This window comes from Aquarana catesbeiana, linkage group LG01, assembly GCF_042186555.1.
Source record: "Aquarana catesbeiana isolate 2022-GZ linkage group LG01, ASM4218655v1, whole genome shotgun sequence".
Taxonomy (NCBI): Eukaryota; Metazoa; Chordata; class Amphibia; order Anura; family Ranidae; genus Aquarana; species Aquarana catesbeiana.
The window spans coordinates 63,564,001-63,578,407 of NC_133324.1; the positions used below are offsets into that span (position 1 = coordinate 63,564,001).

At 45.4% G+C, this 14,407-nt stretch overlaps 1 protein-coding gene across 2 annotated transcripts in view; it reads right to left on the minus strand.

Moving 5' to 3' along the window:
* LOC141131791 (acyl-coenzyme A amino acid N-acyltransferase 1-like) overlaps positions 1-14,407 on the minus strand; it is a 102,187-nt gene that overhangs the window by 49,846 nt on the left and 37,934 nt on the right. Inside the window, exon 2 of one of the 2 annotated variants that reach the window (XM_073619470.1) lies at positions 339-760. In XM_073619470.1, the coding sequence (XP_073475571.1) occupies positions 339-663 (325 nt within the window). In that variant the 5' untranslated portion in view covers positions 664-760. Of the gene's footprint in view, positions 1-200; positions 761-14,407 lie in introns of those variants that run through there. The other variant, XM_073619481.1, reaches the window with a different exon arrangement.

Below are 14,407 nucleotides of genomic sequence, written 5' to 3' on the forward strand. Positions count from 1 at the left end.
TGTCACATGAAAAGATATAATAAAATCAAATATTTACAAAAATGTGAGGGGTGTACTCACTTTTGTGAGATACTGTAGATAGAGTCCAATTGTTATGATTCATTTACACAATCTTATTATATTTTCATAAAATAGCAATTGAATTTTTTGTATTAAATTGCAGATTTGTATTGAAAGAAAACACAGCAAGAGTTTCTTGCCTGCAGGAATAAAGAGAGCTCCCCGAAGTCGCCCTTCTCTGACTTGCAATCTTTGGACCCCAGGAGCTACATACCATCTTCTCAGACATGCAGTAGCATTAGGAGAACATTCTGGCATAGCGTTAAGTTCCAACTGACCGTAGAGTTCTAGGTGAATCTCAAAGGGACTCCCCATCACATCCCGCTTGATCAACCTGAAGTATGGAGTAACTGGTTTCAGAGACCAGAAAAGTCCCATTGGATGAACCCCATGATAGTCTCCACCAGTGGCTGGGGATTGCTGAAGATCCACCTTTCCTTCATTGTCACTTCTGTAGAAAGCTCTGGAGTAAAACATCTCTCCTCTGTCATCTTTCAGCCATGCTCTAATGGTAACAATCTGATGTGGAGGAAGGCCCCAAGCTTTGATCTTCACTGGTTCAACTGCTAAGGCAGACTCTGGTGTGACCGTGAGATGCACCATAGTAAAATGCAGCGAATTTTAAAGAAGAGAATGGACACAGATTGCCAAAAACAAAAAAAGCTTGAGTATAAGGTACAGGGAAGAACGCTTTGATGACCTATTTAATAGAGTAAAAAAAGTGTTAATACATATGGGATATCAAAGGTACCAGGCTCAAAAAGTAGCTGTAAGTATATTAAAAATAAATATTTTAAGACTTAGGGAGGACTTCATACTACCTAATTATATGTTCTTCAGGTTTTTACAGGTTCACCATGCCATGCAAATGCAGTTTTCATCAGAATTCCCACAGTCACCTCCATTAATAGAAGTGGTTAAAAGTACGGAACCCCATAATTTGACCTCTATATTTTATGGTATGTTGCTCCTTCTCTCCTCGTTCAAATATATTTTACGGGACTAAGACAAGGTGGGTACAGAGGATGATGGACGACATTGGTACAGAGGATGATAAATGGAGTGATGCTCTGGACACCTGTAAGTGAGTGTTATCAGACCACCTTACCCAATTATATATACACTACATCACTCCTATCTTACTCCTCTTAGATTGGCCTGTTATAAAAGTGAGCAAAGTACGCTATGTCTGATGTGTAACTGTACTACTGGTACTTTCTACCACTTGCTCTGGAGTTGTTCAATCATGTAGGGTTTCTGGACATAGGTTGTCAAGTTCCTTCATGACACCATGGGCTCCCCATTAACATTACAACCTAAGCAATGCCTATTAGGAATATTCCCTTACTCAAATCTAGATAAATTCACCAAGACTTTCCTGCAAGAAACACTATTCACAGCCAGAAAAGTGATAGCCAAACAATAGATGAGGGCTTCACCTCATGAGTTTTGCACCTGCATGCGTAAAATAAACAATACCTTGCCTTTCAAGAAAATCTTATACAGTACATTCATAGGGGATGCACATCCAAATATAATAAGATTTGGAACTGAGGGTTACAATCTTCTGAAACGTGTGTCTATTGATGACTGTGTATTATCTTTCGTTATCTATATGCACATGTTTCCATACTGACAGTATTTTATTTCGTTTGCTGTCATACTCCATATATTGTGCCTTGTCACTCATGGTATTATCGGCAAACCCCACTATGTGCTTAGTTTGCAATTTCAATTATTACTTTATACCAGATGTGCCTTTTATGACCCTGTATGTGTATTTACCTTAATAAAAGTTACAATTTTGGGGAAAATATATATATATATATATATTTTTTGTTTTGTTTTGTTTTGTTTTGTTTTATATAACAATTTAAAAGTCATATTCACAACACATCATGGGCATACTTTTTGGATATTAACCGTAATATATTTTACAATTATAGCCTCATGTGCCATAGGAGTCACTATTCAATTCACTATGCTTAAAACCTCTCCTTTGGGGAGAAAAAGGGTAAACCAATGTCAATAGCATGATTATTATTGTCACCTATATCCTTGGTTGTCTATACCAGGGTTTGCCAACCATGGTTCCTCTAGAGTCTAGAGGTTGCTAGGGGTTCCTTGAGCAATTTCTGCTTCTCAGATAATTTCCCACTGACACATTGAACTTTTTAGTGATCTTGAAGTAGAATAGTAAAGTAGCAAACCAGGAAGAACTTCAGCAATGCAGGTTTATTAACAGCTGATAACATACAGGTTTATGTTCAAAGTATTACAAAATACAGGTCAAATTTATACAGTTTCTTACAATGCATGCATATTAGATATAGGTATTCTTATCCTCTAACCAAATTGAAACAATTGTGAATTGTTCTCACCTTGAACCAGAATGGGTCTTTACTGCCAATTCTTGGGAACCTATCACCTGATAGGGACCAGCCAATTGGCCGGTGGTCTGGTCCCCTCACAGAGTTCTGAGTTCCAGCTCGACCAAGTTTGTGAGGGAAATTCACCTGAGACCACATTCTGGAACAAGTCAAGAAGTCTTCTCTGACTCGTACGAGGAGACAAGTTAGGACAGATACTTGCCCATTGGTTCTGACCTCTATGACCCGTGCAATAGGGCAGCATACACAGAGTTCAGCCTTATGAGCTCCTATCTGACTTGTCTGTCTAACAATTGCAGAGCTTGCATTTATATACCATTTTACAAGTCTTATCTCAACCATCTCTCTTACATATGATTGGTCGCTAAGATCTACGTCAAAGTAACCAACCATAAATCTGACACCTGTTCTACAACCAGATAAACTTAATTATTCCCAAAATTCCTATATGTTCATTAAAGTGATTTATAACTGTTTTTGTCCAATTAAAAACACCTGTATAGAGACAGTCCGGCACCCAGCTGTGTTATCAAACTCTCCTTATCTTGATAAGATTTAACTAGCTTCAAGGATTTGCAGATTTACAACTTTGAGACAATTAACTTTCAATAACCCCACCAGATGTTTTATATGTTTCACTATATGCATGTATTTTAACAGTTTTAATGAGGGCACAAGCAGACCTTTGTTTGACCCTGTCAAACTTAATTAATGTTCTGTACATAACTTTCCTGTATTCCACCTAATTATTTTAACCACCTGTTTTCTTATCTGTCTGAGACAATTCTATATTACTTGAATCTATTCTAATGAACTTTCACCCAGTAGACTATCTTAATACATTTTCGAGAACACCTGTGTACAAGTACTTGTCATAAAGCAGAGGTCATTTAAAGTTCAACACTTAAAACTGAAGACTTTCTAAATCTGGAAAACACAGTATACATTATTAAAGATTAATAATTGTTGCTTTACTTATTGAATAATAATATTGATAAAACCACTACTATATAATAATAATAATAATAATCAATAAAATACATGCAAATCAATATGAATAATATGAAATACATTGGCTAATATGAGATTCTACAACAATCTGTAAGGGGATAAATCTTCCCAATCTCCGCAAGTGTAAGATGCATTCTTCCCACTGACCATCACACAAATGTATCATGAGTTGTAGATATAGTCATTTTTAGGAGGGGTTTCCCTGAGACCGGAAAGTTATTTCAAGGGTTTCTCTGTGTTGACAAGGTTGAGAATGGCCGATCTATACCCTTAGCCTCCTCTGTATTCATAGTGATGCCAGCACTGGTTACAGCCATTCAAATAATACCTGTGCTCATAAGAATGCTGTATTCTCATCAGTGAGTGAACCTCAATCAAGAAGCATATACTGTACATATACCTGAGGTGGACTTTTTCCATTCCTTTACTGGGTATTAAGAAAAGTGTTAAAACAGACAATGCTCTCCAAACTGCCCCATAGGTGATTCACAGCCTTCTGTTTTAATTATATCCACGTCCATTATGCACTTGAGAGGAATGCTGTATTGTCATCAGTGTGTGTGCTTCAGTCAAGGAGTATATGCATTTAATTGAGGTGAGTATGTGGTCAGTAGGGATGAGCTTCGTGTTCGAGTCGAACCCATGTTCGACTCGAACATCGGCTGTTCGATCGTTCGCCGAATTGCGAACGTTATGGGCCGTTCGCGCTAAATTCGTGTGGCGCGTCACGGCCCATAATTCACTGCGGCATCGCAGTGCATTGCTGGCTGATGATTGGCCAAGCATGCACTATGACCCGCATGCTTGGCCAATCACAGCGCCGTCAGTAGAGAGAGCTGTAATTGGCCAAAGCCAGGGTGGCTTTGGCCAATTATGGCTCAGGGGATTTAGTACACACCCCACACTATATAAGGCCGCCTGCACGGCGGCCCTGTGTAGTGTGTGTTCCGGTGTGCTGAGAGATAGAGAGAGAGAGAGACAGTGTCATTTGATTTGAGTTAGATAGATTAGGCAGAACAGTCAGTCAGTTAGCTGCACTTACAGTGTATTGTGTATATATATGCATCCCAGGTGTTGCATATATATATATACACTGTATTCAGTTTAGCTAGATCCGTTCCTGTTATCTTCTATCTAGACTATTTACATTTAATGCAGTGCGTCCTGCTCACAGTGTTCAGCTAGATCCGTTCCTGCTATTTACATTTAGTGCAGTGCGTCCTGCTCACAGTGTTCAGCTAGATCCGTTCCTGTTATCTTCTAGACTATTTACATTTAGTGCAGTGCGTCCTGCTCACAGTGTTCAGCTAGATCCGTTCCTGCAATTTACATTTAGTGCAGTGCGTCCTGCTCACAGTGTTCAGCTAGATCCGTTCCTGCTATTTACATTTAGTGCAGTGCGTCCTGCTCACAGTGTTCAGCTAGATCCGTTCCTGCTATTTACATTTAGTGCAGTGCGTCCTGCTCACAGTGTTCAGCTAGATCCGTTCCTGCTATTTACATTTAGTGCAGTGCGTCCTGCTCACAGTGTTCAGCTAGATCCGTTCCTGTTATCTTCTAGACTATTTACATTTAGTGCAGTGCGTCCTGCTCACAGTGTTCAGCTAGATCCGTTCCTGCAATTTACATTTAGTGCAGTGCGTCCTGCTCACAGTGTTCAGCTAGATCCGTTCCTGCTATTTACATTTAGTGCAGTGCGTCCTGCTCACAGTGTTCAGCTAGATCCGTTCCTGCTATTTACATTTAGTGCAGTGCGTCCTGCTCACAGTGTTCAGCTAGATCCGTTCCTGCTATTTACATTTAGTGCAGTGCGTCCTGCTCACAGTGTTCAGCTAGATCCGTTCCTGCTATTTACATTTAGTGCAGTGCGTCCTGCTCACAGTGTTCAGCTAGATCCGTTCCTGTTAAATTCCTACTGACCGGCAGGCTTGTCTGGTTACAGTATATAAAGCTACCTGAAGAAAATTACAGGTGTTCTATTTGATCCTATTAGTACCACGGTCAGGCAGCTAGACTATTTACATTTAGTACAGTGCGTCCTGCTCACAGTGTTCAGCTAGATCCGTTCCTGTTATCTTCCTACTGACAGGCAGGCTTGTCTGGTTACAGTATATAAAGCTACCTGAAGAAAATTACAGGTGTTCTATTTGATCCTATTAGTACCACGGTCAGGCAGCTAGACTATTTACATTTAGTACAGTGCGTCCTGCTCACAGTGTACAGCTAGATCCGTTCCTGTTATCTTCCTACTGACAGGCAGGCTTGTCTGGTTACAGTATATAAAGCTACCTGAAGAAAATTACAGGTGTTCTATTTGATCCTATTAGTACCACGGTCAGGCAGCTAGACTATTTACATTTAGTACAGTGCGTCCTGCTCACAGTGTTCAGCTAGATCCGTTCCTGTTATCTTCCTACTGACAGGCAGGCTTGTCTGGTTACAGTATATAAAGCTACTTGAAGAAAATTACAGGTGTTCTATCCCAGCTTAGTGCAGCTACAGGCCATTAGTATGTCTGGAAGGCCAAGAAGGAGAGGCAGACAGTCACAAGCCAATAAGAGAGGGCAAGCAGGCTCTGTGTCTAGTGCTGGTCGTGGAGACGGTGCATCCTCATCAGCACGTGGCCATGGGACACGCTTGGCCTTTTTTTCGGCAGCTGGCCATGTTGAGCCGCAACATGCGGAAGACTTGGTCGAGTGGATGACCAAGCCGTCCTCATCCTCCTCATCCTCTCTCACCCATGCCCAGGGTGCTTTGTCTGGCAAAGCAGCGGCCTCTTCCCTCAGCTCAATGTCATCAGTGACTCCTTCCCTAGCTCCACCATGTCCTCATGAGGATTCCCTCGAACTGTTTGACCACAGTGTTGGGTACATGCTCCAGGAGGATGCCCAGCGTTTGGAAGGCTCTGATGACGATACTGAGCTCGATGAAGGCAGTAACATGAGCGCGGACAGAGGGGGTGCCCAAGAAGGACAGCAATCTGGCAGTCATGCTCCCCCTGCTGCAGCATACTGCCAGGTTTGCTCCAGTGATGAGGAGGGAGGGGATGATGAGGTCACTGACTCAACGTGGGTGCCTGATAGGAGAGAGGAGGAGGAGGAGGAGGAGGAGGAGGAGGAGGAGGCGGCAGCACATCACCAACGAGGCAGGATGCCCTCCAGGGGCCAGCCTAAGGGCAGCACATTGACTGCATCACACCCCAAAGCTCCACATGTGCAGGGCGCTGCAGTCTCTGCGCGTTATTCAAAAAGTTCTTTGGTGTGGGCCTTTTTTGAGACGAGTGCATCAGATCGCACCGCTGCTATTTGCAACATATGTCTCAAGCGTATCTCGCGTGGCCAAAATATCTCCCGCTTGGGTACCACATGCTTGACCAGACATATGTTGACCTGCCATGCAGTTCGTTGGCAAGCGTATCTAAAAGACCCACACCAAAGAACAAAGAGGATCTCTCCTTGCTCCTCATCAGCTGAGATTTCCAACCCCACTAGACCTTCAGTCCTCTCTGAGACCTGCAGTGAGAGGAATGAAGGTGTAGAATTAGGTGTGTCACAGCCAAGTACTTGTGGGCAATCTGCTTTTGGTACACCGACGTCAGATTGTACCAGGCAAATTTCCCTGCCCCAGCTGCTGCACCGCCGAAAGAAGTTTGCTCCCAGCCATCCACATGCCCAGCGGTTGAATGCTAGCTTGGCAAAATTGCTAGCACTTCAACTGCTGCCTTTTCAGTTGGTAGACTCTGCCCCCTTCCGTGAGTTTGTGGAATGTGCGGTTCCTCAGTGGCAGGTACCCAATCGCCACTTTTTCTCACGGAAGGCGATTCCGGCTCTCTACCGGCATGTGGAAGGCAATGTCCATGCCTCGCTGGACAGGGCGGTCAGCGGTAAGGTGCATATTACCGCTGACTCATGGTCCAGCAGGCATGGACAGGGACGTTACCTAAGTTTCACGGCGCATTGGGTGACTCTGCTGGCAGCTGGGAAGGATGCAGGACAAGGTGCAGTAGTGTTGGAGGTTGTTCCACCACCACGCCTCCAAAATGCTGATTGTGACACACCTCTCTCCTCCACCCCCTCCTCTTCTTCTTCCTCCATGGCCTCTTCCTCGGAACCAGCGGTGCTCCGTAGGCGTTCAAGGGGCTACGCAAGTACGCAGGCCAAAAGATGCCATGCGGTGCTTGAGCTGGTGTGCTTGGGGGACAGGAGCCACACTGGGGCAGAGGTTCTGTCAGCTCTGCAGGGGCAGGTTCAGAGGTGGTTGACGCCACGCCAACTTAAGGCAGGAATGGTGGTTTGCGACAATGGCACCAACCTCCTCTCTGCCCTCCGACAGGGACAAATGACCCATGTGCCCTGTTTGGCTCACGTCCTTAACTTGGTGGTGCAGCGGTTCTTGGGCAGGTACCCGGGCTTACAGGATGTCCTGAGGCAGGCCAGGAAAGTCTGTGTGCATTTCCGCCGGTCATATAATGCCAGTGCTCGGCTGACGGACCTCCAAAAGGAGTTTAACCTGCCCAAGAACCGCCTAATCTGTGACATGCCCACCAGGTGGAACTCAACGTTGGCCATGCTGCAGCGGCTGCACACGCAGCAGAGGGCCATCAATGAGTACCTGTGCGACTATGGCACCAGGACAGGGTCAGGGGAGCTTGGTTTTTTTTCCCCACGCCAGTGGGCCATGATCAGGGATGCATGCACTGTCCTGTCACCATTCGAGGAGGCCACGAGGATGGTGAGCAGTGACAGTGCATGCATCAGTGACACTGTCCCCCTTGTCCACCTGTTGGAGCACACGCTGCGTGGAATAATGGACAGGGCACTTGAGGCAGAACAGAGGCAGGAAGAGGAGGACTTCCTTAGCTCTCAAGGCCCCCTTTATCCAGACAGTGTTCCTGCGTGCCCGCCGATCACACAGGAAGAGGACGAGGAGGAAGAGGAGGAGGAGGAAGATTGTGTCAGTATGGAGGTGGAGCCTGGCACTCAGCATCAGCAGCAGTCTTTAAGGGATCAGTCCCAAGAAACACATGGACTTGTACGTGGCTGGGAGGAGGTGGCTGCGGACCATGTCGTTCTTAGTGACCCAGAGGACTCCGGACCGAATGCCTCAGCAAACCTACGCTGCATGGCCTCCCTGATCCTGCAAAGCCTGCGTAAGGATCCTCGTATTCGTGGTATCAAGGAGAAGGACCAATACTGGCTGGCAACCCTCCTTGATCCACGTTACAAGGGTAAGGTTGCGGACCTTATCTTGCCATCGCAGAGGGAGCAGAGGATGAAACATCTTCGGGAGGCCTTGCAGAAAGGTCTGTGCAACGCGTTCCCAGAGACTGGGAGGTTACAAACTCCTGTTTCTGGACAACGTGTTGCTGAGGCTTCGGTCAGTCAAAGAAGGAGCGGTGGAGAAGGTGGCCGTCTGACCGATGCGTTCAGACAATTTTTTGGTCCGCAGCCCCAAGGTATGATCGGTTCCAGCAACCATCGCCAGCGTCTGTTTTACATGGTGCAGGAATACCTAGGGGCAAGATCAGACTTGGACACCTTTCCCACCGAAAATCCTCTGGGTTACTGGGTCTTGAGGATGGATCACTGGCCAGAGCTTGCACAGTATGCAATTGAGCTACTGGCCTGTCCTGCATCCAGCGTTCTTTCGGAACGCACATTCAGTGCTGCTGGAGGCGTGGTAACCGATCACAGGGTGCGTCTGTCCACCGACTCGGTCGATCGGCTGACCTTCATAAAAATGAATGAGTCTTGGATCACCACCAGCTACCAAGCACCTGATGCTGATGTAACCGAATAATTTTTTTTGAAATCTCAGATCCCTTCAAAGACTGCCTATGCTGATGCTGAGTGACTATCCCTGAGTAATTATCCTCTTCCTCCTCAATCATCACGCTGATAGCTTGTAAGAACATTTTTGGTTCTGGGCGCCACCACCAGTGCCTAAGGCACAATTTTTCAGCCCCTGTTTAACAGGGGCGTGTAATTACAATTTTTGATGTAATACTTTGCAGCAGGGCTCGTTCCTGCATTCCAACTAGAGTGTCTGTGAGGGGTTGCAGTGTTGTGGCACCAGCACCAGTGCCTAGGGCCCAATTTTTCTGCCCCTGTCTAACAGGGGCGTGTAATTACAATTTTTGATGCAATACTTTGCAGCAGGGCTCGTTCCTGCATTCCAACTAGAGTGTCTGTGAGGGGTTGCAGTGTTGTGGCACCAGCACCAGTGCCTAAGGCCCAATTTTTCTGCCCCTGTCTAACAGGGGCGTGTAATTACAATTTTTGAAGCAATAATTTGCAGCAGGGCTCGTTCCTGCGTTCCAACTAGAGTGTCTGTGAGGGGTTGCAGTGTTGTGGCACCAGCACCAGTGCCTAAGGCCTAATTTTTCAGCTCCTGTTCAACAGGGGCATGTAATTACAATTCTTGATCTAATATTTCACAGCAGGGCCCTGTGAGGGCTTACAGTGTTGTGGCCACAGCAACACCTAAGGCCCAAATTTCTGCTGAGTATATAGGGCAGGACCCTACTTTCAAACATCTAACTTACAAACGACTCCTACTTGCAAACGGAAGGAGACAACAGGAAGTGAGATGAAATCTACCCCTAGGAAGGGAAATTCTCTCCTGTAAGAGTTAATATGGGAAAACAATTTCTCCTTTCCACTGGTGCTTTCCAATCCTTGTTCCACAAAAAAACCCAAATTTTCAAAAAACATTTTTCATTGGGACAAAAAAGTGAGGTGAAATCTTCTGAAGAGGAGGAAAGACAGCAAAACAAATGTCACAGGGGTGATAACCCTTCCCTATGTTTTCCAAAAAGCTTAGAAAAGATTTTTTGGCTGGAGCTAAACACGTTAAAAAAATTTCAAAATTACAAACAGATTCTACTTAACAACAAACCTACAGTCCCTGTCTTGTTTGCACCGCCTGTATACTGCTGTTCAGAGTATATAGGGCCTGGTGGCCCCACACCTTTCCTTATTTTAATTTGGGTGCGGGGTTCCCCTTAATATCCATACAAGACCCAAAGGGCCTGGTAATGGACTGGGGGGTACCCATGCCGTTTGTCTCACTGATTTTCATCCATATTGCCATGACCCGACATGACATTAAACCCGCAAGCAGTTTTAAATGAGATTTTTTCCTTTAAAAATGACATTTGGTGCAGGGACTGTTCTAAACATGGGAAACACGCGTCACTTTACAGGCATACTATAGACACCCCCCAGGTACGATATTTAAAGGAATATTTCACTTTTTTTTTTTTACTTTAAGCATCATTAAAATCACTGCTCCCGAAAAAACGGCCGTTTTTAAAAGTTTTTTTTGCATTGATACATGTCCCCTGGGGTAGGACCCGGGTCCCCAAACCCTTTTTAGGACAATACCATGCAAATTAGCCTTTAAAATGAGCACTTTTGATTTCGAACGTTCGAGTCCCATAGACGTCAATGGGGTTCTAACGTTCGTGCGAACTTTCGGTCCGTTCGCGGGTTCTGGTGCGAACCGAACCGGGGGGTGTTCGGCTCATCCCTAGTGGTCAGTGGGTACACGGTACATCCAATTGGAATGTATGTAAGTAGGTACTTCCCACAGGTTCTAAAGTGTTAAAGGGGTAGTAAATATCACACTATATAAATAGGGCCTTATTAGTGCCCCCAGAGGTTGGAGGAAGTGAGAAAAAAGTTCCAGACCTGCTGTCAAGATGTAGCTGTTATACTACTGGTTTGCCCCCTTGTGGGAACCTAGTCAGGGGTTCCAAGGGACCTGGATCTTTATGGACTTATAACTGCCAGTTATGGACTTACTGCCTTTTGTGGATTAACTACTGCTCTTATAGACTCTTCTCATGTTATGGATTACTGGAGTGCTACCTTGACATCTGCCTAAGGTACAGGTATTGTGTGGGGCACCAGAGAGCTTTGTACAAGAATGTATGCTGGAGATGTCTTGGAGAACAGTTTCTGTGTTATATTCAACTACTTCAGTAAAGAACTTTGTTGTTCAGTTTAACTGCCTGGTCTGAAGTCTCTAAAGGGGTGCATGCATGGTGTATCAAAAGAACAGCGTTTACAACAAGTGGACTGAAGTTAGAGAAGATACAGTACAGAGTTCTAATGAGCAGAATGCTGTCCAGTGGAGGCTAGATTGCCATTGATAAGGACTACAGTATTTGTGTCACTTGCAAACCCAGCCAACCAGCCAGGAGGTGGGTGACATGGCCAAGGTGATGGTTATTCTGGTAATGAAGGGGTGTTGTGCTTGACCTCTTCAATAGTGGCCATCGCCTACAGACAGAGACTGCAAATCACCTATGGGGAAGATCGGGGATAATATTCTTCTTAAAGCAGTATTAAACCCAAAAGCAAACATCAAATTGCACCTTACCATTTCTCACATGTGATGGACGCATTATTTCTCTTTTTTAGTCTTTCTTATATTTTCATCTGGTGATCCAGCTAGCATTCTTTGCATTAAGGTAAAAATGTTTAAAAAGTATCACATTCTCAACCCCCCCCCCCCCCCGCCTTATACTTACCTGAATCCTCACTCAATCCAGCACTGTGCCGGCCAGGGGCGTAGATAAGGGGGGGGGGGTCAGGGGTTTTCAAACCCCCCCAGAGCATCCTGGCAAAATGCCCGGATAGCGTCCCTGCTGTTTAGCCTCAGCATCAGCACAGTAGAAGCAATCAGAGTTTTGGAGTGCAGCAGCCAGCCCCCCTTCTATTGTGCCCCATCCCCTCAGGTTAATAAGGGGTGCCCCTGAAAAGTATGAAACTACTGCAAGGTCTCAGATGCCGGTGTCTTGCCGAATAAGTTCCTTCGGCGGATAAGTTCCCCCCTGTACTGCGCAGGCGCAGCGCCTGCGCAGTGGGAAACTACTAACAGCCGCCGGAGATAGCCGAAGCTCAAGATCGACAATCAGCTGTACACGGCGCCTGCGCTCTGGGTCCAGGTTCCTTCCCTACCATCCAAGTGGACCTAGAGGGGGAATCTAAAAGAGCCGAGCGAAACGAGGCCGTGCCCGAAGCGTGGGGCCCTCTTACAGGCGCCGTGTACAGCTGATTTCAAGCTATTCCGCTTCGGCTATTTCCGCCGGATCCTACTGCGCAGGCGCAGCACCTGCGCAGTAGAGGGGGGAACTTATCAGCTGAGCGGAACTTTCTCGGCAGAACATCGGCAATTGACAGTGCGTGGTTGAGAGAACTCCTAGACTCCTCCTCAAGGTATCATATGACACAGCCGAAGGGAGACTGGGGATGCAGAAGTTTTCCTACTTCTGTGCCGCACTGAATCTGAGGTCTGGTAAGTGGGGAGGCATCAATTTTCTGTTTTGGGAAGGAGGAAGTGAGAATTCCAGCCTGGGGAAGTTTCTTTTGGTGGGGCTTTAAGGGGGGTTTGCTTTTGGAGAAGGGAGGAGTTTCTTGTAGAGAAGTTTACAGGGGGTGGTAAATGGCAGGGATTTGCTTCTGGGAGGGAGTTTGATTGCATGAAGGGAGATTTTCTTCATAATTAGGTATATTTGCTGGGGGAAAGGGTGTTGACTGTATTTTTGCTTTGGGGGGTCAGTTTAGAGACAGGGGGGTTTAATTTTTGGGGGATATTTGAGTGAGGGAGATATTTTACAATGGGGATCTTTGCTTGGGGAGGGAGGGTTCTTAGGAGGGAGAGGGGGATTTTTTCCTTTAAAAGAGATGTTTTTTTTAAATTATACTTACCTAGGTGGATGGAGCATCGATCCAATGTTGCATCTGTCCCCAGCTGCTTCTAAGACCAACAACAGAGCGATCAAAGACCGCTGATCACTCTGTTCTCAGCCTTCAGTGAGCAAAGAGTGGTGACTGTCAGTCCCTGGCAGAGGCGTATCTAGTGAAAATGGCGCCTATGGCAAGCACTGAAACTGCGCCCCTGTCAAAACACTTTAAACCCAACTTTGTCAGTGTATATAGGGAGAACAGTAGGTTAGTGGTTGGCACTTGCTTCACTTGGTTTGAATCTAGGCCAGGAAGTTATCTGCATGGAGTTTGCATGTTTTCTTGGTGTGGACATTGATAAGGTTGGAAATAATGGGTTAGAGTTCTACTTAAGTAGATTTTCATTTCTCTACATTATGTGTACGTGTCAGCATATGTTGCAAGACTAGCTTAAGTTTTTCCAGATGTGTCCAGCGTGATATATGTTGAAATTATACTGCTTGTTACCTTATATGGAAATTTGCTGAAACTGATGCTTGTGTAACCAAGCCTATAAAAAGCTCCAATAAAGAGCCGACAGGTCAATAGACAGTACGGGACCTTTAAGGTTCGGATCTGATATACAGAAACTCTTGATTCTGTGTCTTACTTCTTTGATAGCTAAATTTGGCAAAGCAATATAAACTAGAGGCAATTCAGTTGAGAACTGCACTTAACATTTCTGGCGCCCGAAAATAGGGACACACAGATGTTACTTCAAGAGGTGGATGAATGAGTACTGAAGGAACAAAAGGACAGGCATTCCGGGAACCACAGATTGAAAACCTGGCCAGGTAAGAAAAAGCTTTATTTTTCTTATATTCTGTGCTCCCCTGATTTGTGCCTATCCGTTCTGTCAGTTACGGTTCTCCTGGTTTTAAAACACCAGCTTCTGTAGTGGTGAGTCCAGAATTACTGCATATTTTGGTTTATATTGCTGGAATTATTTGTTGTTTGTTGTCTTGTTGAGAAAGTGAATGAGCCTTGTCAAGGATGGTATGAGTTAGAAGGGGATTGCCGAACTAAGCAACGGAATGTGCCCTTACCTCACATGACGAGCTTGGGGGTCTGACGCATATGCTTAACCTCACATCTAACTCATAAACCATAGACGGGTTGAAAGTATAAGCCCTGTCTGCTCCATAAAGCAGGGATAAGAGTGTATGAAAGGGATCCCAGATACGGGGGGGAATAAGGTCTCCATAAGCCCGGAGA